This window comes from Corythoichthys intestinalis, chromosome 14, assembly GCF_030265065.1.
Source record: "Corythoichthys intestinalis isolate RoL2023-P3 chromosome 14, ASM3026506v1, whole genome shotgun sequence".
Classification (NCBI taxonomy): Eukaryota; Metazoa; Chordata; class Actinopteri; order Syngnathiformes; family Syngnathidae; genus Corythoichthys; species Corythoichthys intestinalis.
The window spans coordinates 19182751-19207397 of NC_080408.1; the positions used below are offsets into that span (position 1 = coordinate 19182751).

Genomic DNA, 24647 nt, shown 5'->3' on the forward strand with positions numbered 1-24647 from the left:
TGTTAATAAATTTTAGAGTAAATGTTTGAAAAATTTTATGGTTAAAATGTGGTCAGCTTTTAATAAATGTTGATTTAAATTTTTTTTTTTTTTTTATGATCGATATTTGTAATATCTATTACATTAGATACTGTCATTTTTAGTTGACTTGAGGAAAGTTAAATATATCTTATTTATTAAACAATTGTCTACACCAGGCACACAGTGACAAATGACAAAAATCATCTTTACAAATTGCACCGGTATGATTGTTCGGAACTTCAGAGAACATTTCATCTGAACTGTTCATATTTTTGTAAACATCAACATAAGAACATTCTTTCATGATGACATTGATAAATGTAAGGCACTTTAGGAGAGTTGCACTCAGTTCCCATCAACAAACTTCAGAACTAGTTTCTTGGTGAGGGTGTATTTGGGCTCAGGCATTTGCTTGTGATTGAGGTACACTCCTCTGCTGACTTCTCTGTTAACACGTGTCAGAACAGTGAGAATATCTTCCTCCCGTCGGCTGCAAACAAACACAACAGCACACAAGTGATGCACACTTCAGCACAATTTAGACCTTATCATATGATGTGAAACATCCTACTTGTGACATTTTGGGGACTCATAGAAACGTAGAAATATATTGTTTATTTATCAATGAATGTCTGTGGGCAGTGATATGTTTTTAGCACCGATGTCAAATGTACTGTACAGTATATGTATTTTGCTCATTTTTTCTTATCCAACAGAACAAACTGCAGCGCAGTTACATTCTTGCATCTTATTTATCTCTTTTGCTGATAAAACCTGCATTTAGTCACATACTTTAAGACAATAAGTATAATCAAAACAATATAAAACTACATACCATCATGAGAATCTCATAACACCAAAATGTTGGCCAGAAAGTAAATGTATGAATCTCCAGCCTTTATAAACTTACTGATCACAACATGGCACATCAGATATGTTTAATGTAACCTCTAGAGGTCTGCTAACATTATACAGGGGCACCTTAACATACGAGGTTAATTCGTTCCAGGACCTTGTTTGTAAGTCAAAATTGTCATATGTCGAGCAGGATTTTCCGACAAGAAAACCTTATAATTCCATTAATTCGTTCCACAGGCCGAAAACCTACACTAAAACCTTAATAAATACTGCTGGTACTATTGCAAATAGCTATTACACAGAGCAAAACAAATAAAATATGAATAAAAATTGGAATAATAATATTATTAATAACAATAATAATATTAATCATGATACCTGTAAAAATGTAACGAATCGGGTTCCAATGTGACGAATGTGTTTACGTGGTTTATCTGAACGCATCATGTGGCTGTTTACAGAGTAAGAAAGGTGCGGCAGGGATGGGACATTTTACTTTCACTTAGTTCAGCTGCGGGGGACAGTTAGGCGTGTTGTGTTGCACAAGTTGATGGAATAAATGATTAGAAACCTGACGAAGCTGGTGATTTCTTTGGCGATGTCACCACAATAATAATTGTCACATTAACTCATAAATACTGGCGATTGGAGGTCAGAGGAGGACCGGCGAGATCGGAGACATTCTACGGACGTAAGGTCGAGCCAGTTCACGGAGGCGGACACCACGTTCATATTTTTTCTTTTCATCATTTCCATCTTCATTTCGATGGTCAGCGTCACTTTTTTGTTTTCAACCACTTGCATTAATCTTCTTGGAACACATGTTGATTTCTCTCACAACAAAAATCTGCCGTGTGTTTGCCTTGCGGGAAAAAAAGACACTGCGGCACTGTCATATATCGTCATATTTTGAGCATGTTGTCGGATGAAGAAACAAACGGCAAGTCAAATTTTACGTTGGATGTCGAAAAGATCGTGTGTCGAAGCGATCCTATGTCGAGGTACCACTGTATGCACCTCATAACAGACAGAAACACAGCAGGCCATTAAATTGAATGCCATTCAAACTAATGATTTTAAAACAAGACTAAAATGATCACATAACAAACTAAATAGGTCAGGTTTTTCCAAAAACCACTGATCGGCCAGAAAATTGTGATCGGTGCATGCCTAGTTTTTATTGAAAAGTGCAATATTATTGTAATCGTTGGAAAATTATCGCAAAAATATGATATCAGGGCCCAACTCGTCGATTGGCAGCTTGATAAAATGGGGTAATGAATTGTTGTCAATGTTTAACGTAACGCAAAAGAGAACAAACTGTATGTAATAATGCCATTTAAATTATCACCAGAAATACTGAAATATTTTTTATCTCACCTCTCGGCAGATCGTTTGAGCTGCTTGCATAGCTCTTGGATGTAGATGGAGCCAGTGTTCCTGTTTCGATATGACTTGAATTCTGGCACAGTGGCCATGCCGATCAAAAAGTCAGCATCTGAGGGCACAGTCTCAGAGTAGCTGGGACCCGCATCTGCTTCCAGGTTGCTCTGTCTGTCCTGACTGCCCCGACTTGGGTTTGGGGGGCATGGCAAGTATCCTGTTTGTAGGTCTCTTCCCTGACATGCTTGGATGAAAAAGAGTTTGGGTTTCCCTGCCAAGGTGGGAGCAGATCCACTTCTGAAGGGCATAGTCAGTTCTCGAAGGTACACCTTTTTCTCATCAGTCCCGAAGACACAACCACTTTCTCCATGGGAGAGCACAAATACAACCTAAAATGGGGAAGAAAAAAAAAAAAAAAAAAAAAGAAATATGGATTCTGCATAATTGTCTAAATGCACATACAGCATATACATGTTATCTTTCTCACCAGAGCATCATCCTCTAAAAAATTTCCTGAACCATAGTTTTTTAGCACAGTCCTCATATTTTCCGCAGTCAAGTTCTTATGGACCATCACTTTGAAGCCAAATTTGGAAAACAGCCCGCTAAGAACATCTGTAGAATACAGAAGAACAACAGACAATTAGTGAAAAATGTAATAATTTGGCTTCAAATGAGCCATTTTGTAGCAAATCAATGTTTTTGATGTACTCTTATTGGCAGAGTACAAAAATGGTGTTACGCCTCTCACCTATGTCATATTGTCCACTGATCTACCTTTCAAATGAGATATTATGCATTGCGATTTTCCTCAATATTTATTATTATTGTTTTTTTTTTTTTTTTTAAATATAGTTTCTGTGTATTATTTGAAAATAAACATTTATTGGATTTGAATGGGTGGTTTATTATGATACCGTAATTTCCCGAATATAAGGCGCACCCGTGTATAATGCGCACCCCAAATTTACTTGTAAAATCTGGGGAAAATTATTGTACCCGTTTATAACGCGCACCCTAATTTTAGCACCAATAAATAGAAGAATACAAGAAAACAGAGCTCGTGTACAGATACAGAGATGTCATTTTACTGACTGGTGAAACACAGCACAAGCATAGCACATTGGTAGTTCTAAACATTACCGTAAACTGACAATATTTACGGTAATAATATTATTTGACAACTTCTCCAACTTACCAGAATCTAGGAGAAAACAAAACAGATGTGACTTTTCTTTTAAAGGCTGCTGTATAACTTGCTCGTTTCCTCATGATGAATAAATGTTTCTTCCATGGATTGATACAGTAAAACTACTGAACTATTTTTATTTGGGTTTGAGTTTCCCAAGGGACCGATATAGTTGACGGACACAGGAAGTGTGTGTCCTTACATTTGTTATGGTCCGAATTGTGGAGCTGCAATAAACGTCGACTCAAATGAGTTCAAGAAACTAAATTCTGTGCTTTATGAAGAGTGAAAAAAGCAGAATTTAACACAGACGAAATCATTCGGCCGATTAGAGTGAAGTATTACCGAAACAAAATGGTGACGTCACGTACCGTAATGGTCGGCAACGGGTCGCCGCATACGTTTCTTCAACACAACGTGGCCGTGTCAATGAAAAAAAATCGGTTTATATATATATGTAATACATATATATTTCTGTCTCCATCCATGTACCCGTTTATAATGCGCACCATGAGTTTACAAGTTGATTTTGGGGAAAAAAGTGCGCGTTATATTCGGGAAATTACGGTATATTGTCACTAGTCATTAGTGGTTAAATTGGTTTATTTCTTTTAACAATTATATTGCATATCGACAATTCATGAGACAATATATCGCAAACTAAAATTTGTTATCACAACAGGCCTAGTATTTTGTTTGTGTATTGTTTAATATTTGAAGCAGCGTTGTTTTCGTCAACAATGACTATAATGAAAACATTTAGTCAACGAACAGTTTTGTCATGACGAGGACGAGACAATAACAAGCTAAAAACTTGTTTTAGAAGACCAATCCGATGAGCCAAATGCCAGTTTTCATCTGACCAGACGAGACAAAAATGCGCAAAAGTTTCCGACACATGTTCACAATATGTGACATTTACCGTATTGGCCTGAATGTATGACTGTGTTTTTTGAATTGAAATAATACTGAAAAAGAGGGGGTCGTCTTATATTTGCGGTCTAGACATTATACCAATTCACGACGCTAGATGGCGCCAGATATCATTCAAGAGATGTTCTGTAATGACAGATCTCAGCTACTCTCAAGTTTAACCAGTTTGTATTATTGCAATGTTTTTCCTTATTCAGATTTGTTTGAAGACTACAGTTACAGTTAGACTTCACTTTGATGGTTAATGCAGTTATTGCAATTTTGTTGTTTTATCACAATAGATTGGTTTATTTACATTTCAAAAACCAGAAGCCATTCATTTACGAATGTGAGTGGACTAGTTTACATATTTAAATGTTCAGATATTAAGATTTGAATGAGGCAAAATAACATGCTTTTTCTCTCAAATATAATGTTATCATTTGTTTCAGATGTACTGTAATTATTTTCTGTATAAAAATTAATTTGGTGTTCATATCGTCTTTTTTCAAACTTGAGTCTTGAAAAGAGGGGGTCGTCTTACATTCAGGGCCGTCTTATATTCGGGCCAATACGGTATGTGTAGTTAGCCTGCATCATAGCAGAATCTGGTTGAGTCACTCATGTGACGTGCTGCACGACCTCCACTCAGCAGTGCGGTATCCTCTCCACTCTCATGGCTTGCACATTTGCCACAAGGTAAGATTTGTTTTCTTATCCTGGCTAGAGAGAATATGCAATGTTGCTTTAGCCTTTAAAGGTCTGTGCTGAGTGATCATCACACAATAAATGTAACTCATAGCGTTAGCAATGCATTTGAGTTTGTGTCAGCATTAGGCTAATGCTAACGGCGAGTGACCTCTTAACTCTCGGACATTTTTTTTTTTTTTTTTTTTTTTTTACATACAGTTTGTGGCGTCCAGGTGGTATAATTCATTGAAAATAATGTACTGTTTTCCTGTTGAGTGTGTATTACCACGATAGATTTGTAGATGCTACAATATGTGCCTGTCTGTCAATGTTCATTCGAAACTTGGAAACCTTTTTATTTATTTATTTTTGGAATATTATTTTCGAATTTTGCAGATGAAATTTTTTTTAGTAAATGTCGACTAAAACTAGACAAAATTAGTCTTGATTTTTGTCAACAAAAACTAGAGGAAGACAAACACATTTTGAGATGACTAAAACTAGTAGGTATTATCCAAAAGAGTAAGAATAAGACAAAAATTAAAAGAGATGGCAAAAACAACACTGATTCCAAGGGTGGGATGCAAAATGTCTTTCAATTCTGGAATGCCCCAATTGACCTTTTGCAAACTCCAAAACAGCCATCGTCCAATCACGTACTAGAGACTGTTGTTAAGGGACTGTGTCTGACAAACTCTCGAATGCCTCATTTTCTCATTGATTGATGTGGTGGTTTAAAGATAAATGTCATAAAACGTTACGGAAGAAGACGAAAAGGGATCAACATTCTGTGGACGTCCATACTGGTGAAGCAATGAGCCTATGGGAATATCTAAATCAGACACAAGGTACCCCTGAAGTATATTAGCATTAATGCAGTTCTTTCCCTTCCCTAAGCCGAAAACAAAACAACTGGATCCAAATGGAGCTTACTGGATCAGGAGTTATGATGATACGGCTCAATGTGCACAAAAAAATAAAACATTATTCAATTGTTAAGAATAATGACTTGATGAAAATACACACTCTCATCCTCCTGCGTTCCAGCCCTTTTTGTCAGCTCCATTCCCTCAAAATCCTCATTGTTGATGATCACACACATACCATGAGGGTTGTGAGTCATTGCGTAGTACTCTGTCTGCGGCACAAGCACACAGAAATAAATATTTAAGATGATTATAACAGTCAGTGGATGAACAACCTTTCATCTGTTGCATGTGGATACCTGATCAAAAAGGGAGGGAGGCTGGACGTTTGCCTCTGCATCTAAGGAGAGAAGGCTAGCATCTAAGGATAAATTAAACAGTCACAACTCATTGGCTACATGTAAAAATGACATACTGTAGCTTGTGATTAGTGCGCTTACAGGTAGGTGGAGTCTCCAATGTGGGCATTCGAGGGGAGATATTTACATTCTGCAGGATGAAATCACAGTAAATGACTCGTTTGACTATTAGTGTTCCCAAGCAAACAGATACACACCTGGAAATTCTCATTGAGATCAGCAGAAGGTTGACTCACTGGCTGGTGAGGCGCTTCTGTAAGTGAAATGATTTAAACATTTAAAAAAAAGAACAACTAAATTCCAGTGTTTCTGTTTGTTATGGAGTAAAAATGTTTCAATTAACAAAATTAATTTTATCCTGATTTGAATTTGAAGATTTTAATTTACTAGCTGCCTCAACTTGAGTGACCTCGCACCCATTGGTAGTGGTATTCCAATGAATGCTCAGTTTCTCCGTCCTCAACAAGAGCAGACATAATATCTATCAATTAATTTTTTCAAGAGTAGTTATAACAAGAAGTTAAAGGAATTCCATATATTGTGCGGTAGGTACTAGAGGTGGGAATCTTGGGGAACCTAACAATTCAATTATGATTCAGAGGCTACGATTCGATTATAAATTGATTATTAATGCACCCCAAGGCTATTAGCTGCTTTTAATGTTTTGTACATTAGTTAAAAAAATTGTACAAAACTCCTCTCAGGATAAAATAAACAACTATTTCACTATCAAGTTTACAGTTCAAAACAGTAAATAAAATACTCAAGTCCCCATTCTGTATCAGCAGCTTTAAACTACATTCAATTAACTTTGTCAATCAACCGATAAATTTGTTAAAAAAAACTCCCGTTATTCCATAATTTCCCTTCTGTCTACTTTTGCAATGGGAAATTTTAAAAACCGTTTCATCATTTAAAGAGATAGATTCAAGTCAAGATTTAGCCGATTTAGGAGTATTTTAGATAATTTGGTTCGCTCCGAAGGTTCGCTACAACAGCGTCTTAGAGAAGTCTACTGCTTTAAGATGGTGGCTGTCTAATAAACACCGGCAAGTCTGTCATTTCGCATGTAGTTCTCTATACATGTGCTAACGCTGCAGAGTCAGTCATTTCGCATCTAGTTGTATATACATGTGATATCTACCGTAGCATTATGTGGACGTAGTTTGTAGCAACATGGGCGTTGTTTGAAGCGCTGTCGGACGCAGTCAGGTATTATTGCTTTTTTATCTAGCGGTATACATTGTCGGTGTCTTCCTCATTGCGTCCCGAAGACCGCGCTGACAGTGTTTTAGTTTCGATTTCTTTGGCATATTTCAATAATCGGAATATGGATGTTAGCGAATCGTTCTCAAATCTTCTACGACCGAACCGCAAATAATCTAAGAATGGGAAATTTCGCACGCCTCTAGTAGCTACATAATGCAATGTAAAAAGACAACAAATGTTTCATACTTTGCATGAATTCGTTGACAATCGAGGCCAATTGTTGATTCACATTCGTCAGTGTTGAATGCAGGTCAGTTAGAGATGATGGAGAGAGAAACCTCACTTTTTCCAGTTCAACAAACAAATCCAGCGCTGTCTGGAATTTACAGTAAAACAAATTCAGTATGTATAGAATGTTTGGAATAAATAGTATGGTGAGTGCACTGTCATTAGATCAGAAAGCAGATAAAACAGAAAAAAAAAACATGAAACTCAACTAGTGATACATGATAATACATTTTTCAACCGATACCGATAACCGATAATTTCCTCCTCATTCCAACCGATAATGTCAGGCCGATAATTCTATCAAAATATTTATGTAAAATTTTAAAGTATACACAAGAGAAAATATTACTGTACAAAAATAGAATTTATTGCTCTTTTTTAACATCAAATATGAACATGTAGTCAATTCCAACATCTAAATAATGACAGATTGTCTGACATTGTGTAATGGTAAACCTACTACAGAGTAAATACCTAAGTTGCACAAAAATGCATTTAAAGGTAAACCATTCCAAACATATATAAGATTACTACACTTGCAAAAACACACCTCCTTAAAACTAGTCAGTTTTAAGTGTAAATCTATTAGAAATAAGTGAAATTATCTGCCAGTGCTTCAAGTGCATTTCTCTCAGATTTCTTGGAAGAAAAATAGCTATCTGAAAATAATCTTAACAGCCTTATTTTAAGCAATAAATTTTTATACTTAATCCTAAAAAAAAAAAAAAAAAAAAAAAAAAAAAAAAACTTGGAAGAAGGAAAGATTTTGAATGATATTTGTGGCTACAGAATATTATTGTTATTTCATTACAACAGGAATGTGCATATTTAAATTGATAAGTGTTAATAAGTGCCAATAAGTTTTGATTATCTACTGTGACTGTCAGTTAGCAGACAAACAAGTTAAATAATTTGAAAAGTGATTGCTAATAATATATGCTTTGTTGCACACTGTGAAAATGATTAACTCAAAAGAGCGAGATGTCATGTATCCATTCTGCAGCACTTTGTTTACATTTGCGGCACTCACGACACTTGCTTTACAGCAGCTAAACTGATACACAGCAGTACTATTTGGATGGAGGTGGAGCTCGCATCCCTGTGCGTGTTGTTTTGTGCCTTCGTTTTGTTAAGCCGAAAATAAAGGCAGCGTTACAAAGTCATCTGACCGCTCGTCATTTTACATAGTGAATGCATTACTGACTAGGTGACTTCGTTTTCGGCATGTTTAAATTATTATCTAACCACTGTGCCGTCATGAACAGCTTGCTTACTGGACATCACCTGTCCAAATTTCCATGGTGAAACTGATGTGATTGGCATGTTTTTCATGAAGAATGGTGGTCGTATAAACTGCATTATTTTTTTTTATCCAGAGCGTTGGCTCTCGGGTCATTTTGGTGAAAAAAAAATCGTGTCTTGTCTTGGCGGCGGCAGCTACGTTCGTACCGGTGTAGGCGCACTATCCTATTGCCCTCACTATCTATTCGCGGGGGCCTGCGCTTGTCAGTGACGTTCCTTATTCTCGCTATATGATTATACAACTTTAACATTTGTTAATAATACGCTCTGTGCGTAGTATCATCCATTGCTTTTCCTTTTTAAATGGGCCCTTTTAAGCGAACGCAAGAAGTAACAACGGGAACATTTGCTTCAGAGAGGGGAGGGGTTGTGGAGGCGGCACGCTGAATTCTTCGGTTGCGCACATTTGGAGGCTAAATCAAGTATATAATTATCGGGTTGCATTATCGGTTGAATTTTTTTAATTATCTGGATTATCTGTGTGACATCATAATTGCCATTATCGGGCGATAATTATCGGTGACCGATATTATCGTGCATCTTTAAACTCAACTAGTTACCTTGTTTTAAAAACAATAACAATAATAATGAAACAACATACTTGTGTTAGCGCTGATATGCCAATACACTGAGCTTTCAAAGTTTGGAAAACTTTCATGCAATAAGGTTTACTCCACATGATCAACAGTCAGAATAGGTAAATCTTAACTATTGCAACTTAGCTATACAAAGACTGCAACCTCTTAAATTTATCAATTTATTCTGGTAATTTTTATTAATTTAATTTCTCGTCTAGAGACAGGTTGGCATTGCAAATGAGAATCTATTCACCAATCCTCGTTCTAATAGGCTATTCTGTTGTAGATACAGTCTATATAAACTACATATATCCAAGTTGAAAAAACAATGTACACTATCTCTGAAAATATTTGTTTAGCTATACTCTTATCAAATAATATAAAACTCCATTTTTAAAGAAGTAGCAAGTGTGGTTTTGAAGGATGTGACAAAACTTGGTTAGGTTTACTTACTTTGCAATCATCCCTTTTTCTCTGGCTCACTACATCGCTCAAGAGAAACTTCATTGTTTGGAAATTTTCCTGAGTGGTTTCATCATATATACGGTACAGCATTACTCTGTTCACAAAGCACAAAGAATAGGATTAGTTGCAGGCACAAGGTTATTAGGAAGAAAAAAAAATCTTGCTGCTTTTACCTGTAATTTGACAGCAAAGGATTTGCATCAGTTTCCACTGCATGCTGTATGTTTGTCCCTAAGTGTTGGAGGAGATCATTCCGATGGATTGTGCGCAGTAACTGATCAAGAAATTGAGTGTTCTTCATGAGATTTCGTTCTTCCAGTTTGCGCAGCAAAATTTTTGCGTCTGTGACCTGTGTAAGTACAAGGAAAGTTGTAGCTATCACATATTTTTGCACCTGAGTTTGAGTCACCTGATTTTGAGGATGTGCCGATACGGAGTCCTGATCCGATACCTCGGGAATTAATTTTTTCATTTTTATTTATTTCTTATAAAACATACAATTTTTGGTTTCTTTTGACAATATTATTGTCCATCTTTATTAATTGATTGCTTTTTAGCCATTCAAAAAAAGCGATCTTTTTTACCCAATTCCGTTCTTCTAAAAACGATTAGTTCAGGGCCTGATTTTTGATCATCACATTATTTTGTTGCCTGTATCCCTTAACTCATTCACTGCCATTGACAGTGATAGATGTCCAATCCAATTTGACTGGGACCCTCCAGTCAAAATGGATTAGACGTCTATTGCTGTCAATAGCAGGCAAAAACTAAATACTTAAAAATAGAAAAGAATAAATACAATTTAAAACCCGATCTTTTTCATCCAATTTTGATATTCTAGAAATGACGTGATCGGGCCCGATTTCTGATCCCATGATCGGCTCGTGAACATCCCAAAGTACAAGTTAATATAATAATTATAAAGTAATTCCAGCTGTACTTTGATAGTCTGCAAAACATTTTCCTATAAGACACATTTCCTCTAATTTGATTTCTGTTTAAGGATTTTTAGATAATTCTCTTAGCAAACTCTATCCTACCCAACTCCTATCAAAAACACAGTGTAAAACGAACACAATAGGTGAGGCTCACTCCATCAATATCTTTAACGTTGAGAACATCACGGCACAAGAAGCCGAGGGCAGCTACTTCAGAAGAACCCAAGGCTTCCGTGATTCGGATCATTTTCTGCCTGTCCATCCCAACAACACTGTGGAGGGTAAACCTTCAAGACATTTTAGAGGAGAAATTACAAAACAGCACATAAACATTTAAGGTGCGAGTTAGATGAAACGAATGAAAACAAAAGTAAAAAGTTCCAGTACAGTATGATAAGACCGGGGCGCCAACGTTTAATGCTCAAAGAGCCACTTGAACCAGATTCACACAGAAAAGCAACCACTGTTAACCACAAATTATTTTAAAATTAAGGGTGAAATAACATTGCATATACTGTATATATACAGTGGTACCTCTACATACGAAGTTAATTCGTTCCAGGACCTTGTTTGTAAGTCGAAATGGTTGTATGTCCAGCAGGATTTTCCCATAAAAATCTATTATAATTCTATTAATTCGTTCCACAGCCTGAAAACCTATGCTAAATTCTTAATAAATACGGATGTTACTATTGCAAATATCAATTACAAAGAGCAAAACAAATTCGGTACGTACCTCGGTTATGAGGTCACGGTTCGGTACAGTAAGAAAACAAAATGCAAAATATAAACGTGCTAGTTGTTTATTACACACCTTTCTGCTTTCAACAATAGGAACATTAGCCTATACAAAGCTAGAATTCTGTTAAAAAAGTAGCGGGTATTTAAAGATAATCCAACAACAATTTGCCTTTCAAACCCCGCGTATTGGTCAGCTTTCTTTCTGAAAGAAAGAAGAAAAAAGAAGTCCTATGCTAAAGAGAAAAGCAATCCCAATGACAAAGATTTTAACATGTATTTTGCAAATGAAATTAGGGCTGCAGCTATCGAATATTTTAGTAATCGAGTAATCGACTGAAAATCCTATCGATTAATCGGGTAAAACATTTTTTTTTAGGTAAAGAGCAATTATAAATATACATGAGAAAACAAGACATTTCATCTAATATTGAACCATTTTCAGTCAATCAATGTCTTTATTTTCGATGTACATTGTTATTAAACAGCAAACAATTGCCTCTCAGATGTGACTAGAATAAAAAAAAGACCAATTCACTGCTTTCACTCCAAAAACTTTTAAATCTTATAAAAAAAAATATATATATATATATATATATATATATATATATATATATATATATTTCTTACCTAAAAATGCCATTACGCTTGATAACACACATCACTTAAAAATTAAAGTGTTTTTCCCACGTGTTTCATTTGAATTTCCATTTGTGTCAAGCCATTTTTAAATTCTAGTTAAGTTTTAAGTTAGTCTAAACTGTAAGTCCTGATAGGATTTTGAGTTTTTGCAGTGTTCAAAATAAATGTATTGTAACATATCAGGTTATAATATGGCGGTGATATTTGCATGAGTTCCTGAATGCACCGCGTGACGTGCGGGGTTGAGGGAGGTGCGGGAGAGCGAGAGACGTGCCTTCCTGTTGTTGTTGTCGTTCCACAAGTTCGCAAAAAAGAAATAATTGCAACCTAACGACGCGGGTGACTCTTTGTCAACGTTACAGTATGATACCTGCTGTATTGGAGCACATTAGGGACCAGTGCTACTTGGTGTTTTATCCAGCAATGACTACTGAGCTAAAATTGACAGTTAGCTTTATCATATTTTCATATTACATCATCACTCTACAGCGCTATGTTTTCACAGATTAAATAAAGCCTGTATGTAAGACACGCTAGCCACGCATCGACAGTGGTCTTAATAGAAACCTAGCCCTCCACAGGGCTAACATTACTTGAGCGAGTGACAGTAACTTAATCTTATTTACTAGCGCTGAGAATTGTACTGCTTTAAAATGGCGGCTGTTTACTAACACCGCTGAGTCTGTCATTTCGCATCTAGTTCAACATACATGTGATATCTATGAGACGCATCAGACGCTACCTGCTACCACCGTATCATCATGCGGCAGGGATTCCCCTATATTCAACAGATTGTGGCGCACCGCCACACTAAAATAAAAACCGCCACGCCTGGCAAATGAGATGTATTTTATTTTGTTTAAAAAAAAAAAAAAAATTTTAAGGCCGCTTCAAACTAGCGGCAGCCGAGTGGGAGGAGTTTAGCGGACACCTATTCATTGTGTATTGTAATGTTCGTAACTATGCAGGCCCCCCTTAAGAGACGCAAGGGGAACGAGTAGGAAGAATGGGAGAACGAGCGAGATAGCGAGAGATAGCGGTCGCATGTTGTAGCAGCCCGCTGTTATTTTGTTATTGTTTTTCTTTATTATTGTTACCACAATAAAGTGGGTAAGCAATTAGACATCTCTCCTTCTTCCCCATATCCTGGGCATTACAATAGTTTGGATCGGAGTTTTCGGCGAAAGTGAGCGGTGGACGGCCGTCTTGGACGGAAAGCAAACTTTGACTGAACTTGCGCGGAGAGGCAGGGCCCAAAATAAAGCCTTGCTCCATTTTCAGAGCGTTGGTCACAGAAAAATATTTATTAGGCTAAGCAGGGTAAGATGATACATATTCACGGTACAAGAACGTCGTTTCCGTGCCCATCGATTGGTAAGAAAAGGCTGTTTGTACGAGTGCCGTGTGCGCGCTCCCGTCAGGGGGGACATTTCACGTGGAGTGGCTATTTTTCGGCACAACACCGGCGCGCCAACTTCAGACAATTACGGCTGACGAAACTTTAAAAAATGCGCCCACCCCCCTCCAAATTTCGCGAGCTCTGGGACACTCGAATAATGACTCTCATACCTCTCCTTGCTAAGTTAATGGTACCTCGATGTGCGTTTGTGTGGAAATTTAGTTCACGAACAACGGGGAAAAAAACTATTCACCTTCTCACCGAACCAAGTAAAACTCTTTACACAGCAATTAGAATTCCCCCAGTCCTGTAAATGGGTCAGTTGACAGAACGACTGTTATTGTTGTGGTAATGTAGTACTTATGAGGGTCAAATAAAAAGGAAAAAGGAGGACTACGACGGTGGTCTGCAACCCGCGGCTCTTGGGCTGTATGCGGCTCTTTAGCGCTGCTTCGGAGCTTTTTTTTTTTTTTTTGGGGGGGGGGGGGGGGGGGGGAATATATTCATATATTTATTTACATTTATACATTCTTTCAATTCATTAATATTGTAATGAAGTTAAACTTGTGGTGGCATCGTACAACAGAGTAGTCACGTGGTGCGTCATTCTCCATAGGATCCACTGCAGGGAAAATAAACATTGAATCATGAAGGCTAATTATGTATTTCTAGCCAACTTAGTCATTTCTGTAGTAGACTAATATAACTAGTATTGATAATTATAAGGCTTGTACAAGGCTTTTAATTTTTTGCGGCTCCAGACATACTGTATCAGTTTTTTTTTGGGGGGGGGGGGGGGTCAAATATGGCTCTTTCAACAGTTTGGGTTGCGAACCCTGAGTGACTACGAGATGTAAGTCGTACTATTGCTACGAGAAAAAAAGTCGCATAATTACATAGGGTAACGTAGCTGTAATCAGCTATGCATTTTACATACATGTACCGTAGGTGAGAGCTACAACATTAGCCTAGTTAATGAAATATTTAAAATATATCTTTGTTATGGTTCTTCTTGGAGGAAAAAATAATGGAAAATAACAAAAAAATCGCCGTGGCACGACATGGTGAGGCTGTCCGACTCCGATACAGCCGACCACCACAGCTTCAAAAAAACCTAGGGGAAACACTGATGCGGGCTAGTTTTTAGCAACGCCGGCGTAGTTTGGAGCGGCTGTCGGCTGCAGAAAGGTTTTTTATATTTTTTTATTGCTTCTTCCTCTACGCACGTGACATCAGCGCGCTGTCCCGCATTAAAAATAGTCCGGGCAAAACATGATGCTTAGAGCTGGCAAAATTAAACGATTCCTCGAGGTGAATAAAATTACTCTGATCAGTTTTTAAACTCGAGTTCCTCGAGTTCCTCGAGTATTCGTTTCAGCTCTAAATGAAATGCCTTAATGAATCTTTTTTTTTCTCTTATGAACGGTTTTCAAATGTTTTATTGGTGGATTTTCTCAAGTTAAAGCGCCACACAGAAATTAATAAATTTAATTGTGTAAGCAGGATCTTTGTATTACTTAATATTCAATTACAGGTGTTTTAGCTCATTTCAATTTATTTTATTTAAATGGGCTATTATTTATTTTATTATGTGTTTGTATTTTACAAATGTGATGTAGTATTCATTTATATTGTATATTTTATGTTGTATAACTTTAGTGCCTATGTGAATATTAGTTTCTACTTGTTTTGCTGTGGTAGGATGGTTTTGTATTGAACACGGGGCCGTGTTGGTTATTATTATAGCAGAGAAGACAGCAGTAAATCAACAAAGATAAGTCAACTGTGCCCCGATCTACCACTCAAGAGATCTGATGGACTCAAAAAGTGGGTTACGATTGCATATTAGTTTGAAAATAGACCGGATCCACTGTATTTTTACACGAGTGACTTTCGGTCTGCCCGATTCTAGCTACCGGTAGTAGTATTGACGCAGGAGGGTCACGTCTCGCGTCAAATAATAAACTGCCGTTCTTTTCGCGTACATCGTGTTGAGCCGCTTCTGGGACGCGTCTAACACGCGGCCGCACTGCGACTGGTGTGCATTGGCTGACTGACTTTAACGCCCGCGTTTCACTGCGTTCTCGCGGCGGCCACGTTGTCGCGCCGTTGACGCTTCTGGGTTATACTGTCGTACCATGTTGGTCCTCATTATATTAGAGAAGACGGAGTAAATATAATCTACACAAAGAAACTAACCCGATCGACTCACAGCCTCGAAAAGTAAGGGTTACATTACGTCAGAAACTCGTTCGGTACGCCTCCGTTCCGAACCGAGGACCACGTACCGAAACGGTTCAGTAGAAATACATGTACCGTTACAACCTTTATATATATATATATATATATTAGGGCTGTCAAAATTATCGCGTTAACGGGCGTTAATTAATTTTTTAAATTAAACACGTTAAAATATTTGACGCAATTAACGCACTAGGCCCGCTCAGACAGATTTAAATGTCAGTACCGTGAAAGGCCAACTTGTTAATTGTGTTTTATGGAGTTTTTCCACCCTCTGCTGGCGCTTGGGTGTGACTTGCATATGTTATGTGGCGTAATGTCGCCCTCTGCTGGCGATTCAGTGCAGCTGATTATTTGGGTTTCGGCGCGCTTTTCTGACGTGATTATATGTCGACGCGAACTCACACTAATAGACAGTGCTATTCAGACCAGCTAACGTCCGCATCCAGTATTCAGTGGCAGTTCTCATAGCCCCATAACACTGTTTGTGTCAAATACATGCATCGCTTGTGATATTCCTCCTTTGTTTATATTCATGAGCATTAGATAGTTATTGATGATGTGTATTTGAATTTGTTCACATATATGGTGAAATACAGTTACATTGTTAGATAATTGTGAGCTAATTTGCTAGTGCTACTGCTCAAATGGACACGTGTGTGTACATTTGATGTTATTTTGTGATTTATGCAAGTTATTGACACATTGCCTTGTTATTTTCAGTTTTACAAAAATACAAGAAACGTGCTCCTGTCAAAAAGAGATTCAGTAAGGCCCATGCAACTTTGCCACACTGTCTGATTTCTTTTTGGAACTTATGTTCGCTATCTGTCAATTTGTGTACTCACACACATTGAGGACAGAGTAGGGCTACTAGTTTATTTTTTGATTGAAAATTTTACAAATTTTATTAAAACGAAAACATTAAGAGGCGTTTTAATATAACATTTCTATAACTTGTACTAATATTCATCTTTTAAGAACTACAAGTCTTTCTATCCATGGATCACTTTAACAGAATGTTAATAATGTTAATGCCATCTTGTTGATTTATTGTTATAATAAACAAATACAGTCCTTATGTACCGTATGTTGAATGTATATATCCATCTTGTCTTATCTTTCCATTCCAACAATAATTTACAGAAAAATATGGCATATTTTATAGATGGTTTGAATTGCGATTAATTGCGATTAATTACGGTTAATTAATTTTCAAGCTGTAATTAACTCGATTAAAAATTTTAATCGTTTGACAGCCCTAATATATATATATATATATATATGTATAGCCACTTGAACCAGATTCACACAGAAAAGCAACCATTGTTAACCACAAATTATTTTAAAATTAAGAGTGAAATAACATTGCATTTATAGACAGTGGTACTTCTACATACGAAGTTAATTCGTTCCAGGACCTTGTTTGTAAATCGAAATTACAGGTGCACCATAATTATTGGTCCGATAATAATCGGTCCGATAACAGGAATTATGACGTCATCCCAATTAATCCTTTAGCATTATTAATAGGCCCGATAATATATAATATTTTTGGCACGTTGTGGGTGGACTGGGTTGTGTGCATTTCTTTCCACTTCTGTTTTGCCAGTACAATATGTCAGTGATTGTGTGTGGTTTAGGAAGAGGGAGGTTTGCCACAAAACAAGGGCTCTCTTGTCTATGACATCATGCTCAAGCGACGGCAATTGCAGCACAGCTGGCTAGTAAACAACAAACATGGCGTCGGTAGTGTGGGATTTTCTCACGTTGTCAGTAGAGGTGTGCAAAATTTCCGATTCTTAGATTATTCGCGATTTGGCCAAATTCCGATTATTGAAATATGTAAAGTAAAGCTTTGGGACGCAATGACGAGCGAAAATGCTTGTCATTACACTGGTAATGACAATGCTCAACAATGCTCTGGCTCAACTCATGCTGCTAGATAAAAAAAAAACAAAAAAAAAAACAATAATACCTGACTGCTGCTGACAGCCGCTACAAACTACGTCCACATAATGCTACGGTAGATATCTTATGTATATAGAACTGATGCGAAATGACAGACTTAACGGCGTCAGCAAACAGCCGCCATTTTAAAGCAGTAGACTTCTCCGAAAGGCTGTTGTAGCGAATCTTCCGAGCAAACCTAATTAACTTTTTATCTAAAATACTCCTAAATTGGCAAAATCTTGACTTGAATCGATCTTTAAAATAGTTTTAAAACTTTCAAATGTCGAATGTAGACTGAAGGGAAATTATGGAATAATGGGAGCAATTTTACCAACTTTAACAGTTGATTCATAACATTAACTGAATGTAGTTTAAAGCTGCTGATACAGAATGGGGACTTCAGTATTTTATTTACTGTTTTGAACTGTTAACTTGATACTGAAATAGTCATTTATTTAAGCTTGAGAGGATTTTTGTACAATTTTTGTAACTAATGTACGAAACATTAGAAGCAGCTAATAGTTATTTTAGCTGCTAAAATAGAAACAAAACAGAATAAATAATCATTTTATAATCAAATCGTACCCTCTGAATCGTAATCTAATTGTTAGGTGCCCAAAAAATTCCCACCTGTAGTTGTCAGTGGAAAACTGACAAGTCAAAACTGTTCTCAATTACAGCCCTAGAGCAGGGGTATCCAAACTTTTTGCAAACGGGGCCAGATTTGGTGTGGTAAAAAATGTGGGGGGCCGACCTTGGCTGACGTCCTTTACATAGAACAATATTTTTGAGCAAATTTTATCAGGCCATTCTGTGTGTCGCATTTGCAACATTATTGCTTCAATTTCTTGCTGCGTATCTTCCCTGTAATCTTGTCGTACATGTCTGCGTGTCTTGTTTGGTAATGTCACCTCACATTCAACTCTTTAAAAACAGCCACTGTCTCTTTGCAAATGAGGCAGACACAGTTGTTCCGTATTTTAGTGAAGAAATAGTCCAATTTCCACCTATCCTTGAAGCGTCGGCCGTCACAGTCAACTTTCTTTTTTTTGTTGATTATCGCCATTTTAGAAAATTGGGAGTAAAGGGTCACATGGGGTAATGTTGCTAAGAGTGCTGCTGCCTTTTAGTGGGTAAATGAGTAGCATTAAGTGTGTAAGCTACTTCATTTGCTGGTAGCAGTACTGCTGACCGATTTATTAAGTCTCTGTGTGGGCTAGACATTATTGATTTTATGAAAGAGGCTGGGGCCGGATGAAATTTGACCACGGGCCGCATTTGGCCCCCGGGCCCGACTTTGGACGTGTCTGCCCTAGAGTATCTATTTTTCCTATTATTTATTCTATTTTGTTATTTTAATGCATATTTTTATACTGGAGTGTTACGTCAAATTTCGTAGTTGACAACGTTCTTGCTGACAATGACAATAAAGTTCTATTGTATTATATCCTACAATAATTTTCATGTCATCATGAAAAATCTGGATAGGTCAAAGGCAAATCTATGCTGAATTCACAACTAATATTTTTCACCTCCAGGTGTTCGCGGGAACCAGGCCAGGGTGGATGAAGACTAACCCACCTGAGCGGATTGCGGAGGAGGTGGGCCTCCATGACTCCCTCGGCTATTCCTCCTTACACAAATCTGACAATCACCCTAATCGATGAACTCACAATTGATCGACAACATTACCTAAGTGATATGGCCAATCAGTGACTTTTGGGAAGAAAATTAATGTGAAGACAAAAAAAACCAAAACAAAACAAAAACAAAAAGCTGCTCATGTAACGCAATGTACAATGCCTCCTCTACTATCTATTGATTGTGCGTCCTTGGTTGAAGGGGACGGGACTTGATAAGCATATGCTTCTCCCGTCAGCCCTTGTCTTTTTTCTTCGGTTCTCTATTTTTTCTTTGGATTATTCATATCACATCTCGTAACTGTCAATGATACTGATGATGATGAAGACAATAAATAAAATAAATAAATAAAACTCGAGTGAATATACATTTAAAAATTATATATGGCGGAAAACACAGACAAGACTGAAAAAGCTGTTTCTGCTCTTGCACTCCTCTTTAAAAGAAACTGCTGTACTTTAATCCAAAACAACTGTTGTGTTTGATAGAACAATATGTCTATATGCTGCCACAACAGATTCATGGCGCCTTAAGCCCCCGAACTTTTTTTAATTTGTCCGTTTTACCCCGGAAAACCCCGTTTACAGACGTCGCGCAACCACTTTTGTTTCAACCCAGCCATAAAACGAAGGTAATTATTTAAATATTTCTTATTCAAAATGTCTGTCATTTTTAGCTTAGAATCATTAATTGATTTCTAATATTTTGTTTAAAAAAAAAAACTTTAAAAAAGTATTCACTCGCATATTTTAAACTTTTAAACAAATGACGTCACAATGAAAAAATGGCGTCTGTAAAAAAGTCACGGATATCTACCACATAACTATCGCTTAATTGTATTTTTTTCCATTACTGTCACATTTTCTCCGATACGTTAGGTGATAAATAATCGATCCAAACAAAGAAAAATTGAAAAAAAAAAAAAAAAGTTTAAAAGGGTAATTATATGAAAAATAACATCTCGACAACTCCTTGATGTCTGCAATTTCTTTATCGCGACCCTTATTATAGTAACATCTTTCACCCATAAAATCCCCCCAAAATCCACCTGTGGCCATTCACAGCTGAGTCTTGACACTCAGTGATACAGGCTACATGGACTTTTTTGGATCGAAACAAGGTAAGTACGCGATAACATCTCGTTAAGGTCATGGAGTCTGTAATTCTGCTCTCGCGTGCTCTCACCTCCAGATAGGATTTTTTTTTTTTTTTTTTTAAATGCCCTCCTGTTCAAAATTTTTCTTCCCCCAGAAAATTGATATATCAAGCTTTCCAATGATATCACATGCATTTGGACAATTTTGGAAATTTGGCCAAATTGGGGGTCTCAGAGCGAAACTTCAAGTCACCTGAGTGTTTTCCGCCATATTCACTCACCGGCCACTTTATTAGGTACACCATGCTAGTAACGGGTTGGACCCCCTTTTGCCTTCAGAACTGCCTCAATTCTTCGTGGCTTAGATTCAACAAGGTGCTGGAAGCATTCCTCAGAGAGTTTGGTCCATACTGACATGATGGCATCACACAGTTGGTGCAGATTTGTCGGCTGCACATCCATGATGCGAATCTCCCGTTCCACCACATCCCAAAGATGCTCTATTCGATTGACATCTGTATGAGTACAGTGAACTCATTGTCATGTTCAAGAAACCAGTCTGAGATGATTCCAGCTTTATGACATGGCGCATTATCCTGCTGAAAGTAGCCATCAGAAGTCAGGTACATTGTGGTCATAAAGGGATGGACATGGTCAGCAACAATACTCAGGTAGGCTGTGGCGTTCCAACGATGCTCAATTTATACCAAGGGGCCCAAAGAGTGCCAAGAAAATATTCCCCACACCATTACATCACCACCACCAGCCTGAATCGTTGATACAAGGCAGGATGGATCCATGCTTTCATGTTGTTGACGCCAAATTCTGACCCTACCATCCGAATGTCGCAGCAGAAATCAAGACTCATCAGACCAGGCAACGTTTTTCCAATCTTCTATTGTCAAATTTCGATGAGCTTGTGCAAATTGTAGCCTCAGTTTCCTGTTCTTAGCTGAAAGGAGTGGCACCCGGAGTGGTGTTCTGCTGCTGTAGCCCATCTGCCTCAAAGTTCGACGTACTGTGTGCTCAGAGATGTTCTTCTGCCTACCTTGGTTGTAACGGGTGGTTATTTGAGTCACTGTTGCCTTTCTATCAGCTCGAACCAGTCTGGCCATTCTCCTCTGACCTCCGGCATCAACAAGGCCTTACCGCCCACAGAACTGCTGCTCACTGGATATTTTTTCTTTTTCGGACCATTCTCTGTAAACCCTAGAGATGGTTGTGTGTGAAAATCCCAGGAGATCAGCAGTTTCTGAAATACTCAGACCAGCCCTTCTGACACCAACAACCATGCCACGTTCAAAGTCACTCAAATCACCTTTCTTCCCCATACTGATGCTCGGTTTGAACTGCAGGAGCTTGTCTAAAACCATGTCTACATGCCTAAATGCACTGAGTTGCCGCCATGTGATTGGCTGATTAGAAATTAAGTGTTAACGAGCAGATGGACAGGTGTACCAAATAAAGTGGCCGGTGAGTGCATATTATCAGTTGTTGTATTGTTATCGGCCTTGAGGAGCAGGAAGTTATCGATTTCAAAAAATGGATATCGTGCTCCCCTAGTCGAAATGGTTGAATGTCAAGCAGGATTTTCCCATAGGAATACATTATAATTCCATTAATTCGTTCCACGGCCCAAAACCCTACACTAAAAAATACTGCTGGAACTGTTACAAATGGCAATTACACGTAACAAATAAATAATAAATAAAAATCGGAATTATAATATAATAAATAAGTCCTGTAATAATGTAACGAATTGGATTCTAATGTGGCGGATGTGTTTTGTGTGCCATACCTGAACGCACCGCGTGGCTGACGTCACAGAGAAAGGCGTGGCAGAGTTTTTTCTTTCTCTTTAATGTGTTCGTGTTTTTGGCATCAATTGCGGCGGACAGTAGGCGTGTTATAATGCACAAGTTCTGAAATAAATCATTGAAAACCTGACAATTTCTTTGGCGATGTTACCACAATAATAATTGTCACCTTAATTTATAAAGACTAGCGAACGAATGTTGGAGGAGGACCGTTGAGATCGCAGACATTCTACCGCCGTATTGTCAAGCCTGTCCATGGATGCGTACACCACGCTTATAATTTTTCATCATTTCCATCTTCATTTCAATGGTAAGAGTCCCCTTTTTCTCTTTTTCACCACCTGCATTAATCTTCTTGGAACCCGTGTTGATTTCTCTCACAACAAAATCCGCCGTGCATCCGTCTTGCGGGAAAACAAAGGAACTGCGGCGCTGTCACAAATCGTCTTATTTCGAGCATGTTGTCGGATGTAGAAACAAACGGCAAATCAAATTTTACGTCGGATGTCGAAAAGATCGTGTGTCGAAGCGATCGTGTGTCGACGTACCACTGTATTTATAAAACCAGTCTGCGAATGTCTTCAGACACCGCTTTGCCTTTACCCATCTTGTTTGACCTCTTGGTGACAAAACGACCTGTTTATAGAGCCATCAATTTGTTCTAACCCAGCTAATGTTGGTTTGCACTGACTGGAAGTACGAGTTGATTTTAGGAGGTACAGCGCATTTTCCTTGCTCGAGTATACAAGGTGTGTTCTATACTTTTTCCAGGTGTACTGCACTTAATTTCATGTTATCATTATTTATGGACCCAAAAGTTGTGGTTTCTTTTCATGTCTGGATTATTTGAAATAGTACCAATGTCTGGTAGAAATTTCATTTGAATTGCTTCTTTAGAAATATCTAATGAGAAAACAGTTGACGCGTTCAATGCTTATTTTCCTTATGGTATTTGAAGGGCTATTTCTAAGTACTTGATACTCTACTTGAGGACAATTTTCGACAAATCTCCAAACCTCAGGTTTCAAACGACTGATTTTGAAATTTAGCATTTATATGAAACCAAGTATTACATTCACTGGATAGTTTAAGATCTTCTAGAAGTGTAATGGGTGCGTGTAATTATTTTATAAAACTATTTAAAATTCAAAGGACAGATTTATCTATGTATTTTTCGGAGTATCAACCTTTGTGGGAGCGGTTTTTATTTCGCTAAGTGGAGTGAAAACTTCGGAAGCGTCACGTAATTGAAAAAAGTAATCCAAAATGTTTTTTTTTTTTTTTTAAAGATCAGGTTTTTTTTTCCATTTCTAAATGGCACGTGACTGTCAATCACAGGAAAAAGTGGCGTCAACAATATAAAGTGTAAAAAAAAAAAACACGGTTTTGACAGTCATGGAGTGTTCTTCTAATATCAAATGGTCAATATTCATACCTTGGTACCGCTGCTGGAAACTTTTAGTTTCTTCAAGCCCAGAAGAGGAAAGCGACACACCTTACGGTGGCTACTACAAACGCAAAGTTACATTTCAATTAGTATCTGAAAAACTATGCCTCAAAAACAACTCTTAACTTCAAGAACTCGCAAAGGCTCGCTAAAGCCCTTACCTTCTCATGTAATGACTCGTTTGCTCGCCGAGTTGCTTTCGATTCCTCATTTCCGGGAAATGCAGCAACGTAAAAAATAAATGATATATACAGCTAGACGTCTTAAGGGCCACTTGGCGGCGTAGCTAACTGGCAGCCACCTTGGGACAGAACATTTCTCAGGTGACCTTTATATAGCTGACGTAAATGTACGACTTCACCGTACCTGTGCAGTTTTCTGTATTTTGGATAGCATTATATTTAAGCGACAATTTGTCATAATGAGGTAATTGTACTGCAAATTTAAGAATATTTATAACATTTCATTTTTATTTCAGCTATAATCGAAGCCAAACTAATATAGTTTGTGGTAGACTAATCCTTTGTAAATCAGTCAAGAATTCAACCAGTTAAG

General features: G+C 37.5%; 1 protein-coding gene across 2 annotated transcripts; it reads right to left on the reverse strand.

Annotated features, from left to right (window-relative positions):
• Window positions 1–218: 218 nt before the first annotated feature.
• On the reverse strand, window positions 219–24377 carry casp8 (caspase 8, apoptosis-related cysteine peptidase). Of its 2 annotated transcripts, XM_057858159.1 has the most exons (13): window positions 24254–24377; window positions 24081–24153; window positions 11273–11405; window positions 10354–10529; window positions 10169–10274; window positions 7794–7923; window positions 6536–6591; window positions 6420–6468; window positions 6279–6340; window positions 6080–6191; window positions 2750–2877; window positions 2260–2651; window positions 219–511 (listed from the first exon to the last, which is right to left on the reverse strand). In XM_057858159.1, exons 3-13 carry the CDS (start codon window positions 11378–11380, stop codon window positions 367–369), a joined length of 1464 nt encoding a protein of 487 aa, XP_057714142.1. In that variant the 5' UTR covers window positions 11381–11405; window positions 24081–24153; window positions 24254–24377; the 3' UTR covers window positions 219–366. The 2 variants fall into 2 exon arrangements, with proteins under 2 accessions (XP_057714142.1, XP_057714143.1); XM_057858160.1 differs by lacking the exon at window positions 24254–24377 and having other exon boundaries at window positions 24081–24247.
• Between the last annotated feature and the right edge of the window lie 270 nt (window positions 24378–24647).

Coding starts and splice junctions, on each gene's coding strand:
- casp8 (XM_057858159.1), bottom strand. CDS start 11,380: ATGGACAGGCAGAAAATGATCCGAATCACGGAAGCCTTGGGTTCTTCT. Junction 6,192..6,278: donor CTCCCTCCCTTTTTGATCAG/GTATCCACATGC, acceptor CTTGTGCCGCAG/ACAGAGTACTACGCAATGAC. Junction 2,652..2,749: donor TTTTAGAGGATGATGCTCTG/GTGAGAAAGATA, acceptor TCCCCATTTTAG/GTTGTATTTGTGCTCTCCCA.